We start from the raw sequence: 22,659 nt of genomic DNA, 5'->3' as shown, positions 1-22,659 counted from the left end.
TAATAAATAAATAATAAATAATAAATAAATAATAAATAAATAATAAATAAATAATAAATAAATAATGAATAAATAATAAATAAATAATAAATAACAATATAATACAAGTAAAATACAATGCAAAAACCTCCATCTCATGCTGTTGTACAAGAGATGTTGTACAACATATACATGTAAATATTCATTTAGTGCAGTGGCAGTTAGAAGTACACAAGTGAAGTGACGTGTGTGTGTGTGTGTGTGTGTATGATGATAAAGTGCATGTGTGTGTGTTCCAAGGTGCATGGTACGGGTGTGCATTAATTCCCGGGCTTAGTGTGAATGTGACTTATAGTCCAGAAAATACGGTGGTATCTATTCCTATTTAGAGTAAACTTCCTTGATTTATTCCCGGGATTGTTGTATGTATGTGTGTGTGTAATATTCCTATATTTCCAACAGTACGAATATTTAAAACTTCATCACAGCACACAAGAGTCGCCGGTCATTGACGTTTTACCTTCTCCTCTTTCAGAACGGCTTTGCGGTGGTGAGGCCGCCTGGGCACCACGCAACACACTCCTCACCTCTGTGAGTGAACACATCCATAAAAACATCCATAAAAACATCTTTTTACACATCAGATGCACTTTTGACCGTGCAAAGAAGCATCCAATATGGCGGCTGGGGGGGGGGGGCTCTCTTTGGGTGGGCGTGGATCAGTGACATTCCTTGATTGGAAGCATTTAGCCACGCGGCCACATTTGGCTGGGGTGTTGGTGTGAGTCCTCAGTAGTGCCTGCTGCCAGTTATTTATGGGATGATTGACTTTGCTTTATGAGCAGACTGTATATATGACGCAGTATAACCTTCCACTTTATGACCCGTGCTGACACCAGCATTCCTACATTGTTTTCCAGCATAGGCAGGCATTTCTCATCACATCCTGTCAGGAATAATCTGTGAATCGTTTTGGTTGGGAGAGTCAATTTTATGATAAGCGTGTTTTTTGTTTTTTTTTTTCAGTTTTGTCACAATGTCTTCAGTGTGACGTTCTCGTATAAAAACACATTTGACTCTCCTCATTTATTTTTATTTATTTGTTTTTTTTTTTAGTTTTGTCACCATGTCCTCAGTGTGACGTTCTTGTATAAAAACACATTTGACTCTCCTCATTCCTTTTTTTCAGTTTATTTGTTTCAGTTTATTTTTTATTTTTTTCTACTCATTCCTTTTTTTTTTTTTTAGTTTTGTCACAATGTCCTCAGTGTGACGTTCTTGCATAAAAACACATTTGACTCTCCTCATTCCTTTTTTTTCCAGTTTGTTTCAGTTCATTTAATTTTTTTCTACTCATTCGTTTTTTTTTTTAGTTTTGTCACAATGTCCTCAGCGTGACGTTCTCATACAAAACACATTTGACTCTCCTCATTCCTTTTTTTTTTTTTCAGTTTTGTCACAATGTCCTCAGCGTGACGTTTTCGTATAAAAACACATTTGACTCTCCTCATTCCTTTTTTTCAGTTTATTTGTTTCAGTTTATTTTTTATTTTTTTCTCCTCATTCCATTTTTTTTTTTTTTTTAGTTTTTTAGTTTTATCACAATGTCCTCAGTGTGATGTTCTCATATGAAAACACATTTGACTCTCCTCATTCCTTTTTATTTATTTATTTATTTATTTATTTAGTTTATTTGATTTTTTTTCTCCTCATTCCTTTTTAAAAAAAATTTTTTTTAGTTTTTTTCACAATGTCCTCAGTGTGACGTTCTCGTATAAAAACACATTTGACTCTCCTCATTCCTTTTTTTTCAGTTTATTTGTTTCAGTTTATTTAAATTTTTTTTTCTCCTCATTCCTTTTTTTTTTTTTTTTTTAGTTTTGTCACAATGTCCTCAGTGTGACGTTCTTGCATAAAAACACATTTGACTCTCCTCATTATTTTTTTTTCAGTTTGTTTCAGTTTATTTAATTTTTTTCTACTCATTCGTTTTTTTTTTTTTTAGTTTTGTCACAATGTCCTCAGCGTGACGTTTTCGTATAAAAACACATTTGACTCTCCTCATTCCTTTTTTTCAGTTTATTTGTTTCAGTTTATTTTTTATTTTTTTCTCCTCATTCCATTTTTTTTTTTTTTTTAGTTTTTTAGTTTTATCACAATGTCCTCAGTGTGATGTTCTCATATGAAAACACATTTGACTCTCCTCATTCCTTTTTATTTATTTATTTATTTATTTATTTAGTTTATTTGATTTTTTTTCTCCTCATTCCTTTTTAAAAAAAATTTTTTTTAGTTTTTTTCACAATGTCCTCAGTGTGACGTTCTCGTATAAAAACACATTTGACTCTCCTCATTCCTTTTTTTTCAGTTTATTTGTTTCAGTTTATTTAAATTTTTTTTCTCCTCATTCCTTTTTTTTTTTTTTTTTTAGTTTTGTCACAATGTCCTCAGCATGACGCTCTCGTATAAAAATACATTTGACTCTCCTCATTCCTTTTTTTCAGTTTATTTGTTTCAGTTTATTATTTTTTTTTCTCCTCATTCCTTTTTTTTCAATTTATTTGTTTCAGTTTATTTTATTATTTTTTTCTCCTCATTCCTTTTTTTTCCAGTTTTGTCACAATGTCCTCAGTGTGACGTTCTCGTATAAAAAACACATTTGACTCTCCTCATTCCTTTTTTTTTTCAGTTTTGTCAGGAATAATCCGTAATAATCAGGAATAATCTGTAAATCGTTTTGGCTGGAAGAGTGAATTTTATGATATGATGATGATGTGGTTCAGTTTTGTCACAATGTCCTCAGCGTGACGTTCTCGCATAAAAACACATTTGACTCTCATGATTTTTTTTTTTGACTCTCCTCATTCCTAAAATATTGACACGCTAGCGTGTCACGAGTCGGTACTGTAACTGTCCCAACGTGTACTCAGGAAGCACCGCGCCGCTTGTTTTAGAAGCTTCTATCGTCCATGTGGCCATTTTTGGATAATAACATGCAAAAGATGTCCGGATAAACACGTACGGCCTTCCTGTTTGTCCACAGGGGCTTCTGTTACTTCAACTCTGTCGCCATCGCCGCCAAGCAGCTCCAGCAGAAACTCAGCGTGGGCAAAATCCTCATCGTGGACTGGGTGAGGACGGTTCATGTCACCCTTCTAGAAATACATGCTTCAGTTGATTTCATCCTGTCTTCTGACCTCATCTTCTTCTAGGATGTTCACCATGGCAACGGCACCCAGGAAGCCTTCTACAACGACCCGAGCGTCCTGTACATCTCCCTCCATCGCTACGATCATGGCAACTTCTTTCCCGGTGGCGGACATCCAAACGAGGTAGCCTTTCACTGCAGCGTTGTACTTCCTAACCATGTAAGACGGATGCGGAACACATTTCACCGTTTTTGTGTTGTGGGTTCAGATAAATATGTGTTGAAGGTCCGGGCTGTGATTTGCTAAGTAGTAGCTATCATTATGGGTCCTTCACAAATGACTGTAATCGTGTGTCATGCCCCCCCCCCAGGAGTGACACAAGTAAAAGCACTCCTACCAACCACATGTGAGGAACCCCCCCGTACTTAAAAGTCACTGTCACTGTAATGCAACAGCTGCTACATACGCATTCTGGTTCCTTGTTCGGTAGTCAGGTGGCATCCCTTTACATCCCCCCACCCCCCGCCGTGTGTCAGTCGGCGCACCTCCCGGGACACCTTCCCCTCCGATTTCAGATCTGTTGTAACACATTGATGACTTCCAGCTGCAATAACACTACCCTTGTCTGTTTAATTACCGTTATTAGCATGCTGCAACGGAAGCTAACGAACCAAATAGCCGACAACAGTCGTTCAACACATCGCTCAGGTCACGGTGTGCATGCATGTTGAAGATGAAGAACCATAAAAGCATTGGTTTGTAGAAATAAAACCTAATAAAAATAGAGCAAAATGCATAAAAATAAATTGAAAAATAAATGAAAAACTAATAATAATTAGGGGTAATCTAATGAGATTACAACGTGACAAGTCTTATGGGCACTAGGTCTGGGTTGCCAATGATTCAATTCCCACCAGAGAGAAAGAGAAGATTTAATTTTATTAAATTTTATTTAATTTAATTTTATTTTTATTTTATTTTATTTTATTTTATTTTATTTTATTTTATTTTATTTTATTTTATTTTATTTTATTTTATTTTATTTTTATTTTTATTTTTATTTTTATTTTTATTTTTATTTTTATTTTATTTTATTTTATTTTATTTTATTTTATTTTATTTTATTTTATTTTATTTTATTTTATTTTATTTTATTTTATTTTATTTTATTTTATTTTATTTTATTTTAGTTTAGTTTAGTTTAGTTTAGTTTAGTTTAGTTTAGTTTAGTTTAGTTTAGTTTAGTTTAGTTTAGTTTAGTTTAGTTTAGTTTAGTTTAGTTTAGTTTAGTTTAGTTTAGTTTAGTTTAGTTTAGTTTAGTTTAGTTTTGTTTTGTTTTGTTTTGTTTTGTTTTGTTTTGTTTTGTTTTGTTTTATTTAACATGCATCAGATTCCAATTGAGTGCATCCCATAATCAGTTCCCAGTTCCACATGTCCAAAAGGAGTAGGAAGAAGCAAAGCTTATTAAATCCTACCCCTCCATCTGGTACTTTTACAATCACTAACTGTTACATTTGTTCACTTCCTGCTTTCCATAATACAGTTTAAGGTTTTTTTTTTGTTGTTTTTTTTTAATAATGACCATACAATGGCGTGTTGATTGTACGCATCCCCATCGTCCTCATGATCAAATCCCCACCCATCCCCTCCTCATCTTCCCCAACGATAATGAGGGTAAAACGGTCAATGTTTTCCCATAAATCCCCCCGATGAGGACGGCACATAAAACACTGGGGCGGCTTGGATGTGGTTTTGCCCCAAGTGTCCCCTCAACCTCTGTTTAGCTGTGCGGTAAACCACTGGAGTCTCGCTGTCCCCCGTGTAGGTATATAACTCACCATGGGGTCGCATTGTGATGTCACAACGGCCAGGACTGGTTACCACACAGCAACCAGTGAAGGTCTAATCTATTCCAGCACGCCTTTCAACATGAAAGCCAGGCGGAATAGAAGAGAGCGAAGATACTCGGAGCAATAGAATGAATTGTGTGAGTGTGTCCATGTGCGTGTGTGTGTGTGTATTGAAGTATTGAAGTATTGAAGTATTCAAGTACATTAGCAGTTGGCAGAGAATGGAAGGCCTCATGTGTTTTGTGTTTGCCCTGTGAACATCCCGTCTTCTGAGAGAAGAATGGAGTCAGGCTCTCTGCAATGCTCATCAGCATTCTTTTCCTTTTAAGCATCTTCACGCACACACACACACACACGCACACACACACACACACACACACACACAGTAAGGAAATCACCAACCATGCTGCCAAGAGACTGTCAGTCAAGCTCCGCACTCAGCCGTCAAAGTGACACATTGACTGATGGTGAAGGGCTAAAGGGCTGTTAGCAGCACTACAAAGAGACCAAGGAATCCTGGGGCCTCCGTTCCCGTTCTGCACCGAACATGGAAGGTCAAATTTTAGTGGAGAACGTATACCTTGATACGTATACCGTATGACATCACTGACTGTCAATACTTTGGTTTCTTCACTCTGTCCCATCGCAGGTCGGTGCTGGGGCGGGCGAGGGTTTTAATGTCAACGTTGGATGGACGGGCGGTTTGAATCCTCCCATGGGCGATGCTGAGTATTTGGCTGCATTCAGGTGAACGTCACGACTATGTTTTTTTTATTTTTGATGTACAAACCAAAAACGATAACGACATCAAATTAGAAGCACACGATGGATACGGACGCCACCGTTTCCAGAGAGAAGATGAGAAGATGAGAAGATGACATATTAGCATTCTTGGTTGATGAGTGGTTGACAGGCAGCGTGTTTTTAGCGCTCCAAACATCTACTTGTTCAGTGACATTGTGGAAAGTTCTGGATTGTTCCATTTACGTAACTTTCAGTCAAGTTTTCCTCAGCATCGTGAGAACCTTAGTTTTAGATTAGTTTAGATTAATTAGTTCCAAATAAGTGAATTAGTTCCAATAAGTGAATTCGGATTCAATATTAATAAATTGAATATTTTTGTAGTTAGACCTAGAAAAACTGTTTATGACTTCCAAATTGTTTTAGTGTTAGATTAGTTTAGATTAATTAGTTCCAAATAAGTGAATTAGTTCCAATAAGTCAATTCCCTGAATTCGGATTAAATATTAATACATTTAATATTTTTGGAGTTAGACCTAGAAAAACTGTTTATGACTTCCAAATAGTTTTAGTGTTAGATTAGTTTAGATTAATTAGTTCCAAATCAGTGAATTAGTTCCAATAAGTCAATTCCATGAAGTCGGATTCAATATTAATAAATTGAATATTTTTTGTAGTTAGACCTAGAAAAACTGTTTATGATTTTCAAAATAGTTTTAGTTTTAGATTAGTTTAGATTAATTAGTTCCAAATGAGTGAATTAGTTCCAATAAGGGAATTCCATGAAGTCGGATTCAATATTAATAAATTGAATTTTTTTGTAGTTAGACCTAGAAAAACTGTTTATGACTTTCAAAATAAGATTTTTACCATTACTAGAGCTCTGTAGACATGGAATAACACCCCTATATTCATCTTTATACTTCTATTATTCTTCATTTACAACACATTGTTCAGCTGTAGGCCACAGGATCACTGCAGGGACATAAGAGACAGCTGGCGATTTCAACGTAGCATGCTACCGAGCAAACTAGCTAGCCTCCGATTTGTTTATTCAAACCTAATAGAGGGTTTCAACGTAGAGGAGAAGGGCAAAGTAAGAAGCCGAAATCTTACCACTTCCACACGGAATGGGAGGGGAACTTTGTCATGTCGGACATGCCATGCCTGACTGCATGCAGTGTGAAGGTAATGTCATGTAAGGCAATGTCTCATCAAAATTACTGAGGACTAGTGACCAGAATACTACGTAATACTTGTCTTTCGATATTTTTTTGACTAATAATAGTACATAGTCAACTTGTAAGGAAGAAGGGCAAAGTAAGAAGCCAAAATCTTACCACTTCCACACGGAATGGGAGGGGATCTTTCGATCCGATTCGATCTCTCGATATTTTTTTGACTAATATTAGTACATAGTCAACCACATAGTCATTTATTTATACATTTTTGAAAAAACGCAAAAGGTCAACCTACTGGTGTAGGAACGATCATGTTAGCATGTACTTGTACTTGTACTTGTACTTGTACTTGTACTTGTACTTGTACTTGTACTTGTACTTGTACTTGTACTTGTACTTGTACTTGTACTTGTACCAAAGCGACATCACTCAGCACATATTTTCCTGAAATAAATTCTTCCTTTCCGTTCGATATTGTTATATTTACTTTCACTAGTGACTCAACGCCCAGGCGATGAAGCATTATTCGAGCTCAACATGCAGCTCTCTCAGTGGGTGGGCCCCCCCCCCCCTCCCGTCAAAGGGAAAATGCTAATGAGGTTACCCGTAATGGTAAAAAAGAAGAAAAAGAAGCCATAGGCCTCGAACGCAGGCTTTCAAACACTAAGTCCAGTGTTTACTAGAGTTTGGAACGGTAATTAAGGAACAACTGGTTCTTTCCGGAACAGCCGTTTGGTTTTGGTTTTTCACCCAGGATGGGAAATGAGAAGTGTTTTCATGTGTAAAACTTCCTTAGCCGACCACAATCTTTACAGTATTCGCAGTATCGTGTGATTCTGTGGTGGAAAAGTATCCTGGTGGCTGTACGGGAGCCTGAGGGCCCCTTCGTACCAGACCCCGTTCCACTGAAAAGGATTGGTTTTTGAATGTCGAAAAAAGCTCATTTTGTGTATTTTATCATCTTTTTTCATAATATTAATATATGACTTTTTATCTTAATATTTTGACTTTATTGCTATAAAATTGTAGCTGTTGTTGTTTTTTTCCACCCCAACTGTTTCAACTTTCTTGTACATTCGTTCCTCGTTTTTATGAATTTATTCCCAAAATATTTTGACTTTATTTTTATAACATTATAACTTTTACCGAAACCATATTTTTCAAAAATTACAACTTTTTTTGTTGTGTTGTTTTTCATAATATTATGATATTTTAAAAATAATGTCCTTTTTTTAATATTTCACCTTTCAGCTTTTAAAATGACTTTATTTTTATAACATTATAACTTTTACCGAAACCATATTTTTCAAAAATTACAACTTTTTTTGTTGTGTTGCTTTTCATAATATTATGACGTTTGAAAAATAATGTCCTTTTTTTAATATTTCAATTTTCAGCTTTTAAAATGACTTTATTTTTATAACATTATAACTTTTACCAAAACCATATTTTCCAAAAAATTACAACTTTTTTTGTTGTGTTGTTTTTCATAATATTATATAATATTATGACGTTTTAAAAATAATGTCCTTTTTTTAATATCTCAACTCTCAGCTTTTAAAATGACTATTTTTATAACACTATAACTTTTACCGAAACCATATTTTTCAAAAATTACAACTTTTTTTTGTTGTGTTGTATTTCATATAATGACATTTTAAAAATAATGTCCTTTTTTTAATATTTCAGTTTTTAAAATTACCTTATTTTTATAACATTATAACTTTTACCAAAACCATATTTTTCAAAAATTACAACTTTTTTTGTTGTGTTGTTTTTCATAATATTATGACGTTTTAAAAATAATGTCCTTATTTTAATATTTCAACTTTCAGCTTTTAAAATTACCTTATTTTTATAACATTATAACATTTTCCGAAACCATATTTTCCAAAAATTAAAAAAAAAAAAATGTTGTGTTGTATTTCATAATAATACAATGTTTTAAAAATAATGTCCTTTTTTAAAATATTTAAACTTTTAAAATGACATTTTTCCTCATAATATTCCAACTTATTTTTGTTCAATTAATTTTTTTTTATTGTTACGTTGTTTTTTTTAGAATAATGCCTCATGCCAATTAAAAAGCACTTTGGACACCCCTGCTATTATAAGACTAAGCTAACATGTTAGATACCTTGCGTACCTTGGATGTATCAAAATGTACCAAAGCGGCCCGCCCGCATCCTTTTGAACACCCTTGGACAGAGAACAGTTGACTATGGCCGTGAATTAGCATATTGTAGCGATCCTCGTAGCTTTGCTGGTGTGGTGGATAAGAACTGTAGTATCGGATCTTTCTGAAATATTAGGTCATGGGGATCATATTTATATATGATCATACAGGCGCTGTACTAAATCATTTTAGAAGTCATCAAACGTCTATGGAGTCTATGAGTGAATCCCCCCGTTGTGTCGTTGACCGTCCTGAGGATCCATCTGTATCTGTTTTTGGTTGTTCTGTTGATAGGCTGCGGTTTCTAGCGTTTGTGGGACTCGAGCAGAATGAAGCAACAGCTCAGTCGGTTACGTGTCGGGATGTTTTGTTTACGTGTGGAGGACCACCACGGTGGTCCACATTGCAGGTTCTGCCGTTTGCCAGTAGCACAGAGGTTGTTCATCTCTCGGTGGCTACCGGCGAATCCCAAACCGTAAAGGAGAATACGGAGGAGGAGAGCATTGGAGAGGGAAAGAAGTGGGGGGTGCAATTGTCGGAGAATCCAAAGGCGGCGTAATTAGGCCCAATGGATCCCAGATGGCTGGCTGTCAGTGACGTGAGAAGAGGGACGAGCTCCTAATAGGAACCAGACGCACGCAAACGCCTTTGAACCGCCGCCGACACAGAAAGAGAGAGAGAGCGAGGGAATCAAACGCGGCATGGGCTGTGTGTGCGCTCGCGCTGGATAACTGGCAGCCGGTTAGGGAAGGAAGTGAGGAAGCGAGAAAAGTGGTCGCCCTGCGGTGCGCGGGCCGTCTGGTTTTTACCTGTCGGCGTCGCAGCCCGTCCCGGGACGGACTTTATCGAACTTCTTCGCTCGGACGCGCTCACACCTGCAAGCTGCTCGTCTTACCGCGACTCTATCAAAAACACATGACACGCGGCAAACGACTCTTTTCACATTTACAGTGAAATATGAACCAGACGGACACATGTCAGTCACCTTATTCCGTTTATACTCACCCTTGTCTTCCTGCACTGCAATATTAATATTTCATTCCTTAGTAGGTCCTCGGCAACTGAAACATGTTTCCCGTAGGGCTTAGGTTCCCAAAGTGGGGTCCACGTACCCATTGTGTTGTCAATTAATTAACGTTTTTATAATCCCAAACGCCCGATCTTAGAGGTGATGAAGCAACCCTTCACTAATGCATGAACATTTCCGAGCACTTTCATGCCAGGATTTTAAAAAGTTTATGGTTTTTAAATGTGCAGGATTAAGGGGTACTGGCTTTAGGTCTAATGTCTGAAGGGGTACGTGACTGGAAGGTTTGGGAACCACTGCGCTAGGACGTAGCGGGAATAGATAGAGTCTGTTCCGAGGTAGAAATGTTTGGAAACGTTGGAACTGGTCAGACAATTTCAACCACTGTTATATCTTAAAATTCTTACAACTTTAATGACAAAAATGATGAGTAATTCATATCACGCATCTGATCTATTTGAAACCAACTAGCTGACGTGATTTTCACAATAAATTTCAAAATTAAAATTTTTTAATTTTTTTAATTTTACATTTTTTATTTTGAAAGTTTTAAATTTTTTTTTTATTTAAATTAAATTTATTTAAAATTTTATTTTTTTATTTAATTTTAAATTTTTAAATTTTTACATTTTTACATTTTTACATTTTTACATTTTTACATTTTTACATTTTTACATTTTTACATTTTTACATTTTTACATTTTTACATTTTTTTTTAATTAAAAAAAAATTAATTAAAAAAACCCCTAAAACTATATTAGGAAAGCAGGAAGTGAACAAATGTAACAGTTACTGATTGTAAAAATTAAAATATTTAATTTTTTTTAATTTTAATTTTTTTATTTTTTTAAGTTTTAAATGTATTTTTTTAATTTAAATAAAATTTATTAAAAATTTTTTCTTTAATTTTTTAATTAAAAAAAACAACAAAAAAATTAAACTATATTAGGAAAGCAGGAAGTGAACAAATGTAACAGTTAGTGATTGTAAAAGTACCAGATGGAGGGGTAGGATTTAATAAGCTTTGCTTCTTCCTACTCCTTTTGGACATGTGGAACTGGGAACTGATTATGGGATGCACTCAATTGGAATCTGATGCATGTTCAAATGAAATAAAACCATTAGCATTAGCATTACCATTACCATTACCATTACCATAAGAAGTCCAAAGTACACGTTTATGGAGTTTTGTTTTGGTTCCTCTCAGAGCCGTGGTGATGCCCATCGCCCACGAGTTTTCCCCCGATCTTGTGCTGGTGTCGGCGGGCTTCGACGCTGTGGAAGGTCATTTACCGTCGCTGGGAGGCTACAAGGTCACAGCGAAGTGTAAGAAGACTCAGTCAGCCATGCGTTCACATCGATAAGCAAACCACGCATCTCCGTTCAACCGTATCTGTGCCCGACCAGGTTTTGGCTTTCTGACCCGACAACTGATGTCGCTGGCCGGCGGTCGGGTGGTTCTAGCCCTGGAGGGGGGACACGACCTCAAGGCCATCTGTGACGCCTCCGAAGCCTGCGTTAGTGCCCTGTTGGGAATGGAGGTAAGATATACATACGTACACGTACAGTAGATACTGCATCATCTCATTGCTACTTCCTGTTTGGGACCCCAGGTGGAGCCACTGGCACAGTCCGTGTTGGACCAGAAGCCGTGTGAAAACGCGGTGCAGTCACTACTGAGTGTCATCCAGGTTCAAGGTAACCACAATCAAATAAGCCCAGATTGGTCCCTTGTTTAAACAACCAGTAGCGCTTCCAATGCAGGTTCTCTACAGCCACGTGAAGGGGAACTACCGCTGTAGCTAAGCAGCCTAAAATCCAACATCACCAGTGATAGAGTAACGTCTTGGTAGGATTACGAGCGTTACGCGGCAACCGGATTGCCCCGCTGCCATGGCGGATGCCAAATACGGCGGATCTTTTGAACATCTCGTTAAGTGAACGATATATATAACGATATATTACCTATAAGAAGATTAGTACGTCTTAAGCAGGACATCATGCACAATTCCGATTTGTTGTTGACATCACATGACCACACAAATGCGATATTTTAATATGAACGCAAAGCATCGGAAAAAGTGACGTGTGACATCGCTCGCTTTTCCCGGCGTTTACCGAAGTAAACATTGCTGCAGCGTGAGCGCTCGTGATGTGCGATACCATTGATTTCATTTCCGAGCCGATACTACGTAAAAATCTAGGCTGGTATTGGCAAGTTTTGCATGATAAACCACGATAAACCGTTTCATGACCGCCTACATCAGTGAGTCCCTTTTAAAATCCCGTTCACGATGAAGTCACATCGCTTAAATATCGGATTTATATCCACAAACGAATGAAGTCGGAGTCGCACTTGAAAAAAATCGGAATTGTGCCGTTCACACTGATATGATAAAATCAGATACAGAGCGCAGGTGTGAACAAAGTTCTCATCTTCACTTTAAAGAGTCGTTCAAAAGACCCGAATCGTTTGTGAACATGACATCTCTGTAATCTGTTAAACTTTCATTCATTCATTTTCTACCGCTTATCTACCGTAACAAGGGTCACGGGGGTGCTGGAGCCTATCCCAGCTGTCTTGGTGGCCATTAGCCAATCACAGGGCACATATAGACAAACAACCATTCACACTCACATTCATACCTATGGACAATTTGGAGTGGCTAATTAACCTAGCATGTTTTTGGAATGGGGGAGGAAACCGGAATTGAACTCGGGTCTACTAGCTGTGAGGCCTGCACCCAAAACACTCGTCCACCGTGCAGCCTGTTAGAAACTTAATTTTCATTCATTCATTCATTTTCTACCGCTTTTCCTCACGAGGGTCGCGGTGGGTGCTGGAGCCTATCCCAGCTGTCTTCGGGCGAGAGGCGGAGTCCACCCTGGACTGGTGGCCATTAGCCAATCACAGGGCACATATAGACAAACAACCATTCACACTCACATTCATACCTATGGACAATTTGGAGTGGCTAATTAACCTAGCATGTTTTTGGAATGTGGGAGGAAACCGGAATTGAACTCGGGTCTACTAGCTGTGAGGCATGCACGCAAAACACTCGTCCACCGTGCAGCCTGTTAGAAACTTAATTTTCATTCATTCATTCATTTTCTACCGCTTTTCCTCACGAGGGTCGCGGTGGGTGCTGGAGCCTATCCCAGCTGGACTGGTGGCCAGCCAATCCCAGGGCACATATAGACAAACAACCATTCACACTCACATTCATACCTATGGACAATTTGGAGTGGCTAATTAACCTAGCATGTTTTTGGAATGGGGGAGGAAACCGGAATTGAACTCGGGTCTCCTAGCTGTGAGGCCTGCGTACAAACCACTCGTCCACCGTGCAGCCTGTTAGAAACTTTATTTTAATAATAAATAATGACGACCATGAAGAATATTACCTAAAAATAGTTGAGGTTTTTTCATGATGATGATATTGTGACCCTGGAAGTGATTCCATGATTCCATGATTTCCTACGGGATTTGTTCTCCATATCCAGTCTGCTGGAATGGAGTGTGTCGGAATTTGAGGCTCCGTTATAGTTGCATTTTTTTTTTTTTTTTTTTTTAAATGATGATCATCACTTCTGCTCCCTCGTCACCTCGTCTCCTTTCCTCCCTCGGGTACTCATCCCTCCCTGCAGCCATCACACACACACACACACACACACACACACACACACACACATAGACACACACGGCCGCCCTGGCTCCAATTATCTTCAAAGACTTCTCCGGCACACGACCTTCACAGCGTCCCCTCCTGATTGCACACAAATGTTATCCCAAGCAAATTAGATTCGTTAAAAATATTTGCAAAGCCACAAGAATGTTAATCCTATCATTTAAGCCGCAGGGTGAAAAATATCAACGTTATGTTCACGCCGTCTTCCAGACGTCCGACGTGTGTCACGCGCCCGCGTTCGGTTTACATTTCCGAAGTTATCGGCTCGGACGTCGATGACGCATCCTTTGCTACGAACGCAACATTGATGTTCTCCGCTCCGCCTCGCCAGGCGACTACTGGCAGAGCGTGAAGGACGCCGGCGCCACGGTGGAGCTGTCCTACCTGCAGGCCCAGAGAAGATGGCTGAGGCGAGATTCGGACAGCGACGCCGTCAACGCCATCGCCGCCCTGTCGATGACCGCCGGCGCCTCCGAGAGGCAAGCCGTCACTTGGCGTCACGTGTCACTTCCTGTTGATAACGTCTTTTTTGTTCAAACAGGAATCATTCGGAAACGACGGCGGAGAAAAGTCATTCCACATGAAGAGCGAATCCCGAATTTAGACGTGAAGCAGACGTTTCCTCGGGCTGAGTGGAGGCAGATGTCTCCACCTTGACCTTGTAAATGACCTTCACACCGCCTGCTGTAGCCTGGAAGGCCAGGTCAAAGGTCGCCTGCTGGATGTATGTACAGTACCCGTACGTCTCATGATGGCGCCGCCACTGATCACATGACAACCCGCCTTTTGCACTGTACACTGTGGGACGTTGCCGTGGATACGTGGACGTTTGTTTCGCAAAAAAACTCCGGCATCCGTTGACCAGACTCATCAACTTCATCCCGACTCGAGCCTTTCGAGTATTTGACACAAGACACAAATCACCCATGATGCCTCGGTGCGCCGCCGCCACTCATCCATGATCGATGGAGTCCGGTGGGCGTGGTTTTGTTATGAATTATTATTTTGTACCTGTGGACGAGCATTCCTGCTGTGGTTCTTATTCAAGCTTTTGTATTTCCTCGCTAACGATGACCGTTTGTGTGGACCCGAGTCACGTTAGCATGTTAGCACAAACATTTATTCGTACAACGTGCCGTCTGCGGACCGGCTTGGCTTTAAGTTTTTTTTTTTTTTTTTTTGGAAAGTCATTCCAAATTACCGAATTATTTTTTTATTTATACTCGGAGGTGCTGTAGATCGTTTCATACATGATGTTGCTCACCTCCACGCCAAGCATTCATCCGCTCATGACGTTGCTGACAATGTGAACGCAAACCACTTTACTGTCAATCACTCACCTCTTGTCTTAAAAAGATTATTTTTCTATATGAGATCATTAAAAAAAAAAAAAAACAGTATCCGCCATGTGCATACTTAGAGACCAAATGAAGTATCTGACCAAGCTGCGTGAAGGACTATTTGATTTTTTTTTTTTTTTAAACATTTCTACTGTTTACCCCCTCATCGCACCCAAAAAATAAGGAATAAATTATATTCATTTGAAAAACGTGACTCCATGTTTTTTTTTATTTTACTTTATATTGACTTCTGTATATATTAAAATAAATGCAGCGATCCATTTATTTGCATACTAATACAATATTTACTTTCATTTAAAATGATCAAATCGCCTTTATTCACTCAAAGCACAATTTTTCCAAAAACATGCTAGGTTAATTAGCCACTCCAAATTGTCCAAAGGTATGAATGTGAGTGTGAATGGTTGTTTGTCTATTCAGGGTGGACCCCGCCTCTTGCCAGCTAAGACAGCTGGGATAGGCTCCAGGCTCCTATTTTGGAATACTTCTATTTAATTTGATTTCAGCACCACATATACTGAAATACATGTGCAGTAATTCAAGGTTTTACTGTAAAAAAAATTTAAAAAATAAAATTTATAATGATTTTATTTCAACACCACATCCAAAAATATGCTCAGTTATGCAGAAACTATTTTTTTTTCATTATAAATTGTATTTATCCCACCATCTCATTTTCCAAAAGGCTCAGCAATTAACCCAAATATACTGTATATGTATTTTCCTTTAAAAAAATTATACTAAATATTTAGTTTGTTTTAGTACCTCACCCCCCCAAAAAAAGACTTGACAATATACGCAAATATATATGCTGCAACCTGTAAAAAAAAAAAAAAGTTTATTGTCCACAGGAGTTGACACAAAATCCCAAGCAAATGCAAAACTATACAAACAATCTAAGAGTCATAAATCATAAATCCTCTCCACACGGCAGCGCTCCCTTTCTGCCGTACACGTTTAGCAACGTAGCTGATGAAGGAGACCAAATGCCAAAAAATATCATATTTTCTTGCATGCCAAGATAAAACAGCAACAACATCAAAAGAAGAAGTTTGTTGTTCATCGAGTGTAAAAGCCGGAAGTAGTTGGTGCCCCTTGACAAAGAACCAGGTCCAATGGGTGCACATTAGAACCGCAGTCCGTTCCGCTTTGCTCTCGGGAGCCGGGCCTTGGAGAGTCAGTGGGATTGAGCTTATTAGCATTGTAGCTGTAAACATTCATTGGCTGTGCCCACGTCGTGTCCACACACAGCAGCCTTGATCACGTCTCCTCGCGGTGGGGGGGTGAAGGGGGAGGGGAGGGGGTTCTCTACTAAAGAGTCAACTTCGAGGAGGATGTCCGTGTCACCAGTGGGGGACATATCCGGAAGAGGGGTTTTTAAAAGTGTAACTTTTCCCATTTGTTGGCGTCCTGGAGAGAAAAGGAGAGATGAGATGAGTCTTCCATGTCTTCCATGTCCAACGCTTGGACAGGCTTAGCTTGTGATTGATGGCAGAATTATGATGAATTATGGAGCGGATTATGTTGCAGACACAACGACACAGATTAGGCCACAAAGGTGCTTTAAAACTGGAATTTCATCTGTGAGATTATTATCATGATACAGTGTATGTAAAGGGATATTATACTCATATAAACTATTATTCTTTTTTTTTATTTTAAATTTTAAATTTTAAATTTTAAATTTTTAATTTTTAATTTTTTATTTTTTATTTTTTATTTTTTATTTTTTATTTTTTATTTTTTATTTTTTATTTTTTATTTTTTATTTTTTATTTTTTATTTTTTATTTTTTTATTTTTTATTTTTTTAAACTATTTTTCTCTATTTATAAAATACACAATACAAAATATGTATGGTAGATTAATTGGAGAATGTAAATAGTCCATAGGCAAGAATGTGAGTGTGAATGGTTGTTTGTTTATCTGTGCCCTGTGATTGGCTGCCCCGCCTCTCGGCCAAAAACAGCTGGGATAGGCTCCAGCATAACTATGACCCTATATACAAAAATATATATACTTATATATATACTTTGTTTATTTGTCTTTATTAAAATGGCGGTAGACGATCATAGAAATTATAAACCAGACTGATTTAGTTTATTATAATAAATATGTTAAATGTTAAATAAATGTTAAATAAATGTTAAATAATAATGTTAAAAATCATTATTATTGTCTTTATTAAAACGGTGGTAGACCATCATAGAGATTATAAACCAGACTGATTTAGTTTATCATAATAAATATGTTAAATGTTAAATAAATGTTAAATAAATGTTAAATAATAATGTTAAAAATCATTATTATGATGTTAAATAAATGTTAAATAAATAAATGTTAAATAATAATGTTAAAAATCATTATTATTGTCTTTATTAAAACGGCGGTAGACGATCATAGAGATTATAAACCAGACTGATTTAGTTTATTATAATAAATATGTTAGATGTTAAATAAATCTTATGTAATAATGTTAAAAATCATTATTATGATGTTAAATAAATAATTGTTAAATAATAATGTTAAAAATCATTATTATTGTCTTTATTAAAACGGTGGTAGACGATCATAGAGATTATAAACCAGACTGATTTAGTTTATTATATTACATTTAATGAAGTTACAATATATTATTGTATTATATTGTATGTTGATGCTGGAGCCTATCCCAGATGACTTTGGGTTAGAAGTACCAGTCACAAGTCAATCATACCACGAAATCATGTTTCCTTGCGACTTTACCACAAGCCAAGTAGTACACGCCAATCGTGATGCGTTCACTTGCCTACGTGTGAAATAAGCGAGCGTGCATCAGCATCCCTTGGATACGATCCTGCCTAGCAACAGACCCACGGCGTAGCGTCCCGTGTGGGCAGATGTCAGCACAGCCCCACGGTTAGTTAGCGTCTAAAAATAAAGATCCATATCAGAAAGCACACAACCTCTGCAGGACAGGAAGTTGTTCAAAAGGAGCCACTTTGCAGCTGGTCTCAGATCAGTCCACGATGGCAGCCAGAGATTTAGACGGAACCAAGCGCGCACACACACACACACACACACATACATTGATTCTACAAACAAACGAGTGGCCTTGACTTTTCATCCTCATATTTGACTTGACTTTGAAGAAAGAATCCAGTCGCTGGACCAGACCGTGGGCGTGTGGCAAAAAGTGACAAGAAAATGATAGCCGCAGTGAAAACACATCATTTGGCTTTTCATGATGAATTCATAAAACGCTGACACAAAATCCTCACCAACACGTTCATGATAAATACATCACTTTTAATAACGACGCTTCACGTAGACCTCAGTCATTGTCATCATGAAAAGAAAATACCGGAACATAGTTGCAGCTTCTAATTTGATAAACAGATGCAATTTGTCAACACGTCCGTCACACTGCAACTTCATTTTCTACCGGGGGGGGCAACTTGGCAAGGAAGGCAAACGCTGGACAGCCTGACATCTGCCGTCCATCATGGACGACCATCGTCATCTAATGATCCAAACCATCATCTCAGGGGTTTCAGTGGCAGATTACTATCACTGCACTGCTGCTGGAAGACTGAGCATGTCACTCCTTTGAAATCCATGCGGCTTTTTCCTTCATTCTATCTATCTATCTATCTATGCATCTATCCATCCATCCATTCATCCATTCATCCATGCATCCACCCATCTATCCATTCTTCCATCCATCCTTCCACCCATCCATCCTTCCATCCATCCATCCATCCATCAATCCTTCCATCCATCCATCCATTCTTCCATCCATCCTTCCATCCATCCATTCATTCTTCCATCCATCCTTCCTTCCATCCATCCTTCCTTCCATCCATCCATCCATCCATCCATCCATCCATTCATTCTTCCATCCATCCATCCATTCATTCTTCCATCCTTCCATCCATCCATCCATCTATCCATCCAACCTTCCATCTATCCATCCATCCATCCTTCCATCTATCCATTCTTCCATCCATCCATCCATCCATCCATCCATCCATCCATCCATCCATCCATCCATCCATCATCCATCCATCCATCCATCCATCCATCCATCCATCCTTCCAGCTATCCATCCATCCATCCTTCCATTCATCCATCCATCTATCTATCTATCTATCTATCCATCCTTCCAGCTATCCATCCATCCATCCATCCATCATCCATCCATCCATCCATTCCTCCATCCTTCCATCTGTTTGTCCGTCCGTCCATCCACTCATCCATCCATCCATCCATCCATCCATCCATGTACACCTATTGAAAATCATAGTACACAATACAATACTTATTTTTTATTTGAGTAGTTTTTAATATTGTACTTTTTGATGAATATATTTTCCCCACTGTATTTTATTCTCAATTTGTCATGAGAACTATTAGAAAATGGTCATATTGAAAGACAGGAAGTGTGAAAGAAGGGGGTACATAGAAGAAGGGGTGTATAATATACGTACACCATGAAATAAACTCCTGTTGGGATGTAAGGAATTATTATTTATTATTATTATTACTATTATTGATTATTTAATTATACCAATGTAAACAGGCTTTTCCATGATGAAAGTTGCCAATAACATCATTAGCATGACCTGTCTTGGTAATCAGTGATTGGTTGGGAGAGATCACATGGTCTTTTGGCCTCGAATTATGGATTGTACTATTATTTTATACTGCATAATGCTTCATCCCATTATTCTGTCATTCCTGTATAAAATATAAAGAAGATAAATGACATATTATATATATTCTTTTTTTTTATTCGTCTAAAAATGTGAATAAATGTGCTTTCGGGGCCAACAGGGACATCCTGATGTTGTCTCTGAAGGCCCCTGAGGAGTCGATGATAACAAGCAGAACAGGCAAAGTGGATGGTAATGACTACTGCGTTGCGTTCAAGGACACCGCTCCACGTGTCGGGGGGGTGGGGGGTGCTCAGCTTTCCATTCACACCGCCGGGGCCCCGGCCTTCTACCTCAGGGGCCGCTGGAGGTTTAGTAATAACAGACGGGAACACCTGCAGCGAGCACATGGCCGCTCGTGCGTCTGGACACCGTCATGCGCTCTCGACATCCCATAATACACCCCCCCCCATTTTCTTACCCGTTCTTCAAAGCTCTTTGTTCGGTCGCAAATAACTTTCACTGACTTATCGAGTTACAAACAGGAGACACCAGACATAAATATCGCTATCATCCGCTAGTATCCTGCTTTCCGGATGTACGCGCTAATCAAAGATGACAACAAATAATTCCACCAAATGACCCCAAACCCGAGTCCACACACACACACACACACGTGACCCCGAACCCGAGTCCACACACACACACACGTGACCCCGAACCCGAGTCCTACACACACCTTCCAAATAGCTCACAAGTGTTTCCAATCTAAAGGTTCCTGCTAGTCTGGGCCCCGAGCGACGCCGCCTGATTGCACGACACTGGATACAACATGGAAGACAACGTAGGACCCCCGAAACCCCCGAGGGGGATCCAGGGCCAAGACAACCTTTGTGGTTATTTTTTTTATATTCTATTTTTTGAGGGTGAATATTTTAATAAAGTACTTTCTTTAGTCAAGCATCACAGTATTTGCTTTTATTGAAGTGACAGAAATTTAAACTGCTACTTTCTCATATTACAGACGAGTATTTATTCTACTACTACCCGTTACTTCATATAAAAATACTCGTTCCAAAAATTTAACACACCAAATAATCCGTGACACACTTTTTAACTTAGTCGAAATAAGTTCTAAACAAAAGTATCACTTTTATGATAACGTGATTTAATTGCAGTAAAGTATTGCAATACTACTACTAATCCTGCGTATGAATACAAAGTACATTTGTTTGACGTTTAAAGAGAACATACGTAAATAAAAGCGTTTCCTTCCTGCCTCGTTATTTATTTGTTGAGCTGAAAGGTAAACGATGGCGAGGCAAAGCAGTCGTGGGCTGTTTACAATGTGGTAATAAACATGCGGGGCTGCGCCCTGATGTCATCCAGAACTCGGGTCCGCATGTGTGTGTGTGTGTATTCGTACCTGAGGGCTAGCGCTGGATCGTCTTGTGGTACTGGACTTGGGTGAGAGCGGGGGAGATTTAAATAAAAGACAAAAAGAGAGACGACGGAGGTCAGGAGGTGGCGGACGTAAACGCAGACAGAGGCGGCAAGACGTGGACACAAGAGGGTTGAAGACGCTGCGAGGGTTCCTAGTGGCTGGTGGACATGGCCCAGGCCCCCTCCATCCTCCAGACGGAGAAGGCGTAGCTGAGCCTCTCGTGTGCCAGATAGTTGCAGCTAGCCAGCTTAGCGTCCATCTCGTCGCTCTGCAACACCTGGTACAGGAAGTCGATGTAGCGCGAGGCCAGTTTCAGGATCTGGATTTTGCTGAGCTTGTCCGAGGGCAGCGTGGGGATGATCTTGCGCAGCGAGGCGAAGGCGTCGTTGAGGGACTGGGTGCGTTGGCGCTCCCGCACGTTGGCGATGACACGCTGGGAGTGGAGGTCCTCGAAGGGCTGATCGGGCCTGGGGCCCAGCGAGGCGGGGGCCAGGTTCACCACGGCCGAGGGGCTCTTTTTTACTCTCTTGGGGCCGGCGGGGCTGCTGGTGGCGCTCTCCTCCGCCTGGCCCGGATTGTCCTTCTTGGGGTGAGGAGATCGTTTTCGGTTCGCCGCCTGGAGACTCTTCTTGGAGCTCCTCTCCAGTTCTTCCTCGCTGGCCCCCAGACCCCCTTCGGGGGAGTTGGTGCAGGATACCTCTTCTCTCATTTTCTTCAGAAAATCACTTGAACTGACCTCGGTTTAAATGTGCACCAGGATGATCCTCGTAGCCTACGACTCCATCGGTGGTCCTTGAGTCCTGATTCGAGAGTCGTTCGCTTCCTGACCTGGCAGACGCTACAAAAACAAACCATCTGACAGGCCGCTGCACCGTTGCCCCTTTTTATACCTAAACGCCGACCTGGCGCCTGGGGCCGCTTCTCATTGGCTCAGCACACTCTACAGAGGCGTGGCCTCCTCTCAGCCAGGCAGGGAAACAGGAAGTGTGCGTTAACTGGGCGGGCGATACAGCATGGGGGTAAGTGGTTCCCCCGGCCAATGAGAAGGCCCGTTCATAATGTTGCAGAGATGACGGGAGACTTTATGGGTTCCAGATTGGGGCTGGCGCTCCGGTCCACACGCACCCCCCCGCCCCCCTTGCTCTCATTCCCGAACACACGAGGAAAGGGACGCTTCCCAGTCGCTATCCATGAAAAATACGCTATTATTATTCCTACAAAATAAAAGACATGTTTGCGTCCCGACACCTGACCGCCGCGCTTGTTATACCTCGATGACCCGACGCCTCAGCTGCGCTGCTCACCGGCAGAACGACCTTTGACCCCCCCGTGGCCGAGTGACCTCAGTCTGCAGAGGTGAGAGAGCACCTAATTGTGCTATCCATGTCCTCGGGCTAAAGTCCACACATGTTCCTCTTCCTGCAGC

General features: G+C 39.5%; 3 protein-coding genes across 8 annotated transcripts in view; 1 reads left to right on the top strand and 2 right to left on the bottom strand.

Annotated features, from left to right (window-relative positions):
- Positions 1-14,863, top strand: part of LOC131105914 (histone deacetylase 7-like) — a 40,142-nt gene extending 25,279 nt beyond the window's left edge. For all 3 annotated transcript variants that reach the window (XM_058054419.1, XM_058054417.1, XM_058054418.1), the window contains exons 17-25: positions 515-570; positions 3,023-3,110; positions 3,192-3,311; positions 5,628-5,725; positions 11,311-11,429; positions 11,511-11,644; positions 11,717-11,801; positions 14,127-14,274; positions 14,337-14,863. In XM_058054419.1, coding sequence (XP_057910402.1) covers positions 515-570; positions 3,023-3,110; positions 3,192-3,311; positions 5,628-5,725; positions 11,311-11,429; positions 11,511-11,644; positions 11,717-11,801; positions 14,127-14,274; positions 14,337-14,379 — 891 coding nt within the window. In that variant the 3' untranslated portion in view covers positions 14,380-14,863. The remainder of the gene's footprint in view (positions 1-514; positions 571-3,022; positions 3,111-3,191; positions 3,312-5,627; positions 5,726-11,310; positions 11,430-11,510; positions 11,645-11,716; positions 11,802-14,126; positions 14,275-14,336) is intronic.
- The window catches only part of LOC131105915 (dnaJ homolog subfamily C member 11), a 166,876-nt gene that overhangs the window by 26,168 nt on the left and 118,049 nt on the right, over positions 1-22,659 (bottom strand). The gene's annotated exons all lie outside the window — the stretch shown is intronic.
- On the bottom strand, positions 15,850-22,071 carry twist3. The gene is made up of 2 exons (XM_058054438.1): positions 21,216-22,071; positions 15,850-16,566 (listed from the first exon to the last, which is right to left on the bottom strand). The coding sequence occupies exon 1, from the start codon at positions 21,940-21,942 to the stop codon at positions 21,385-21,387; it is 558 nt and encodes a 185-aa protein (XP_057910421.1). The 5' UTR covers positions 21,943-22,071; the 3' UTR covers positions 15,850-16,566; positions 21,216-21,384.

The sequence above is a fragment of the Doryrhamphus excisus genome, chromosome 18 (genome assembly GCF_030265055.1).
Source record: "Doryrhamphus excisus isolate RoL2022-K1 chromosome 18, RoL_Dexc_1.0, whole genome shotgun sequence".
Taxonomy (NCBI): Eukaryota; Metazoa; Chordata; class Actinopteri; order Syngnathiformes; family Syngnathidae; genus Doryrhamphus; species Doryrhamphus excisus.
This window is presented reverse-complemented; position numbering and strand designations above follow the sequence as displayed.

Excerpts from the sequence above, each read along its gene's own strand:
- twist3 (XM_058054438.1), bottom strand. The coding sequence starts at position 21,942 with ATGAGAGAAGAGGTATCCTGCACCAACTCCCCCGAAGGGGGTCTGGGG.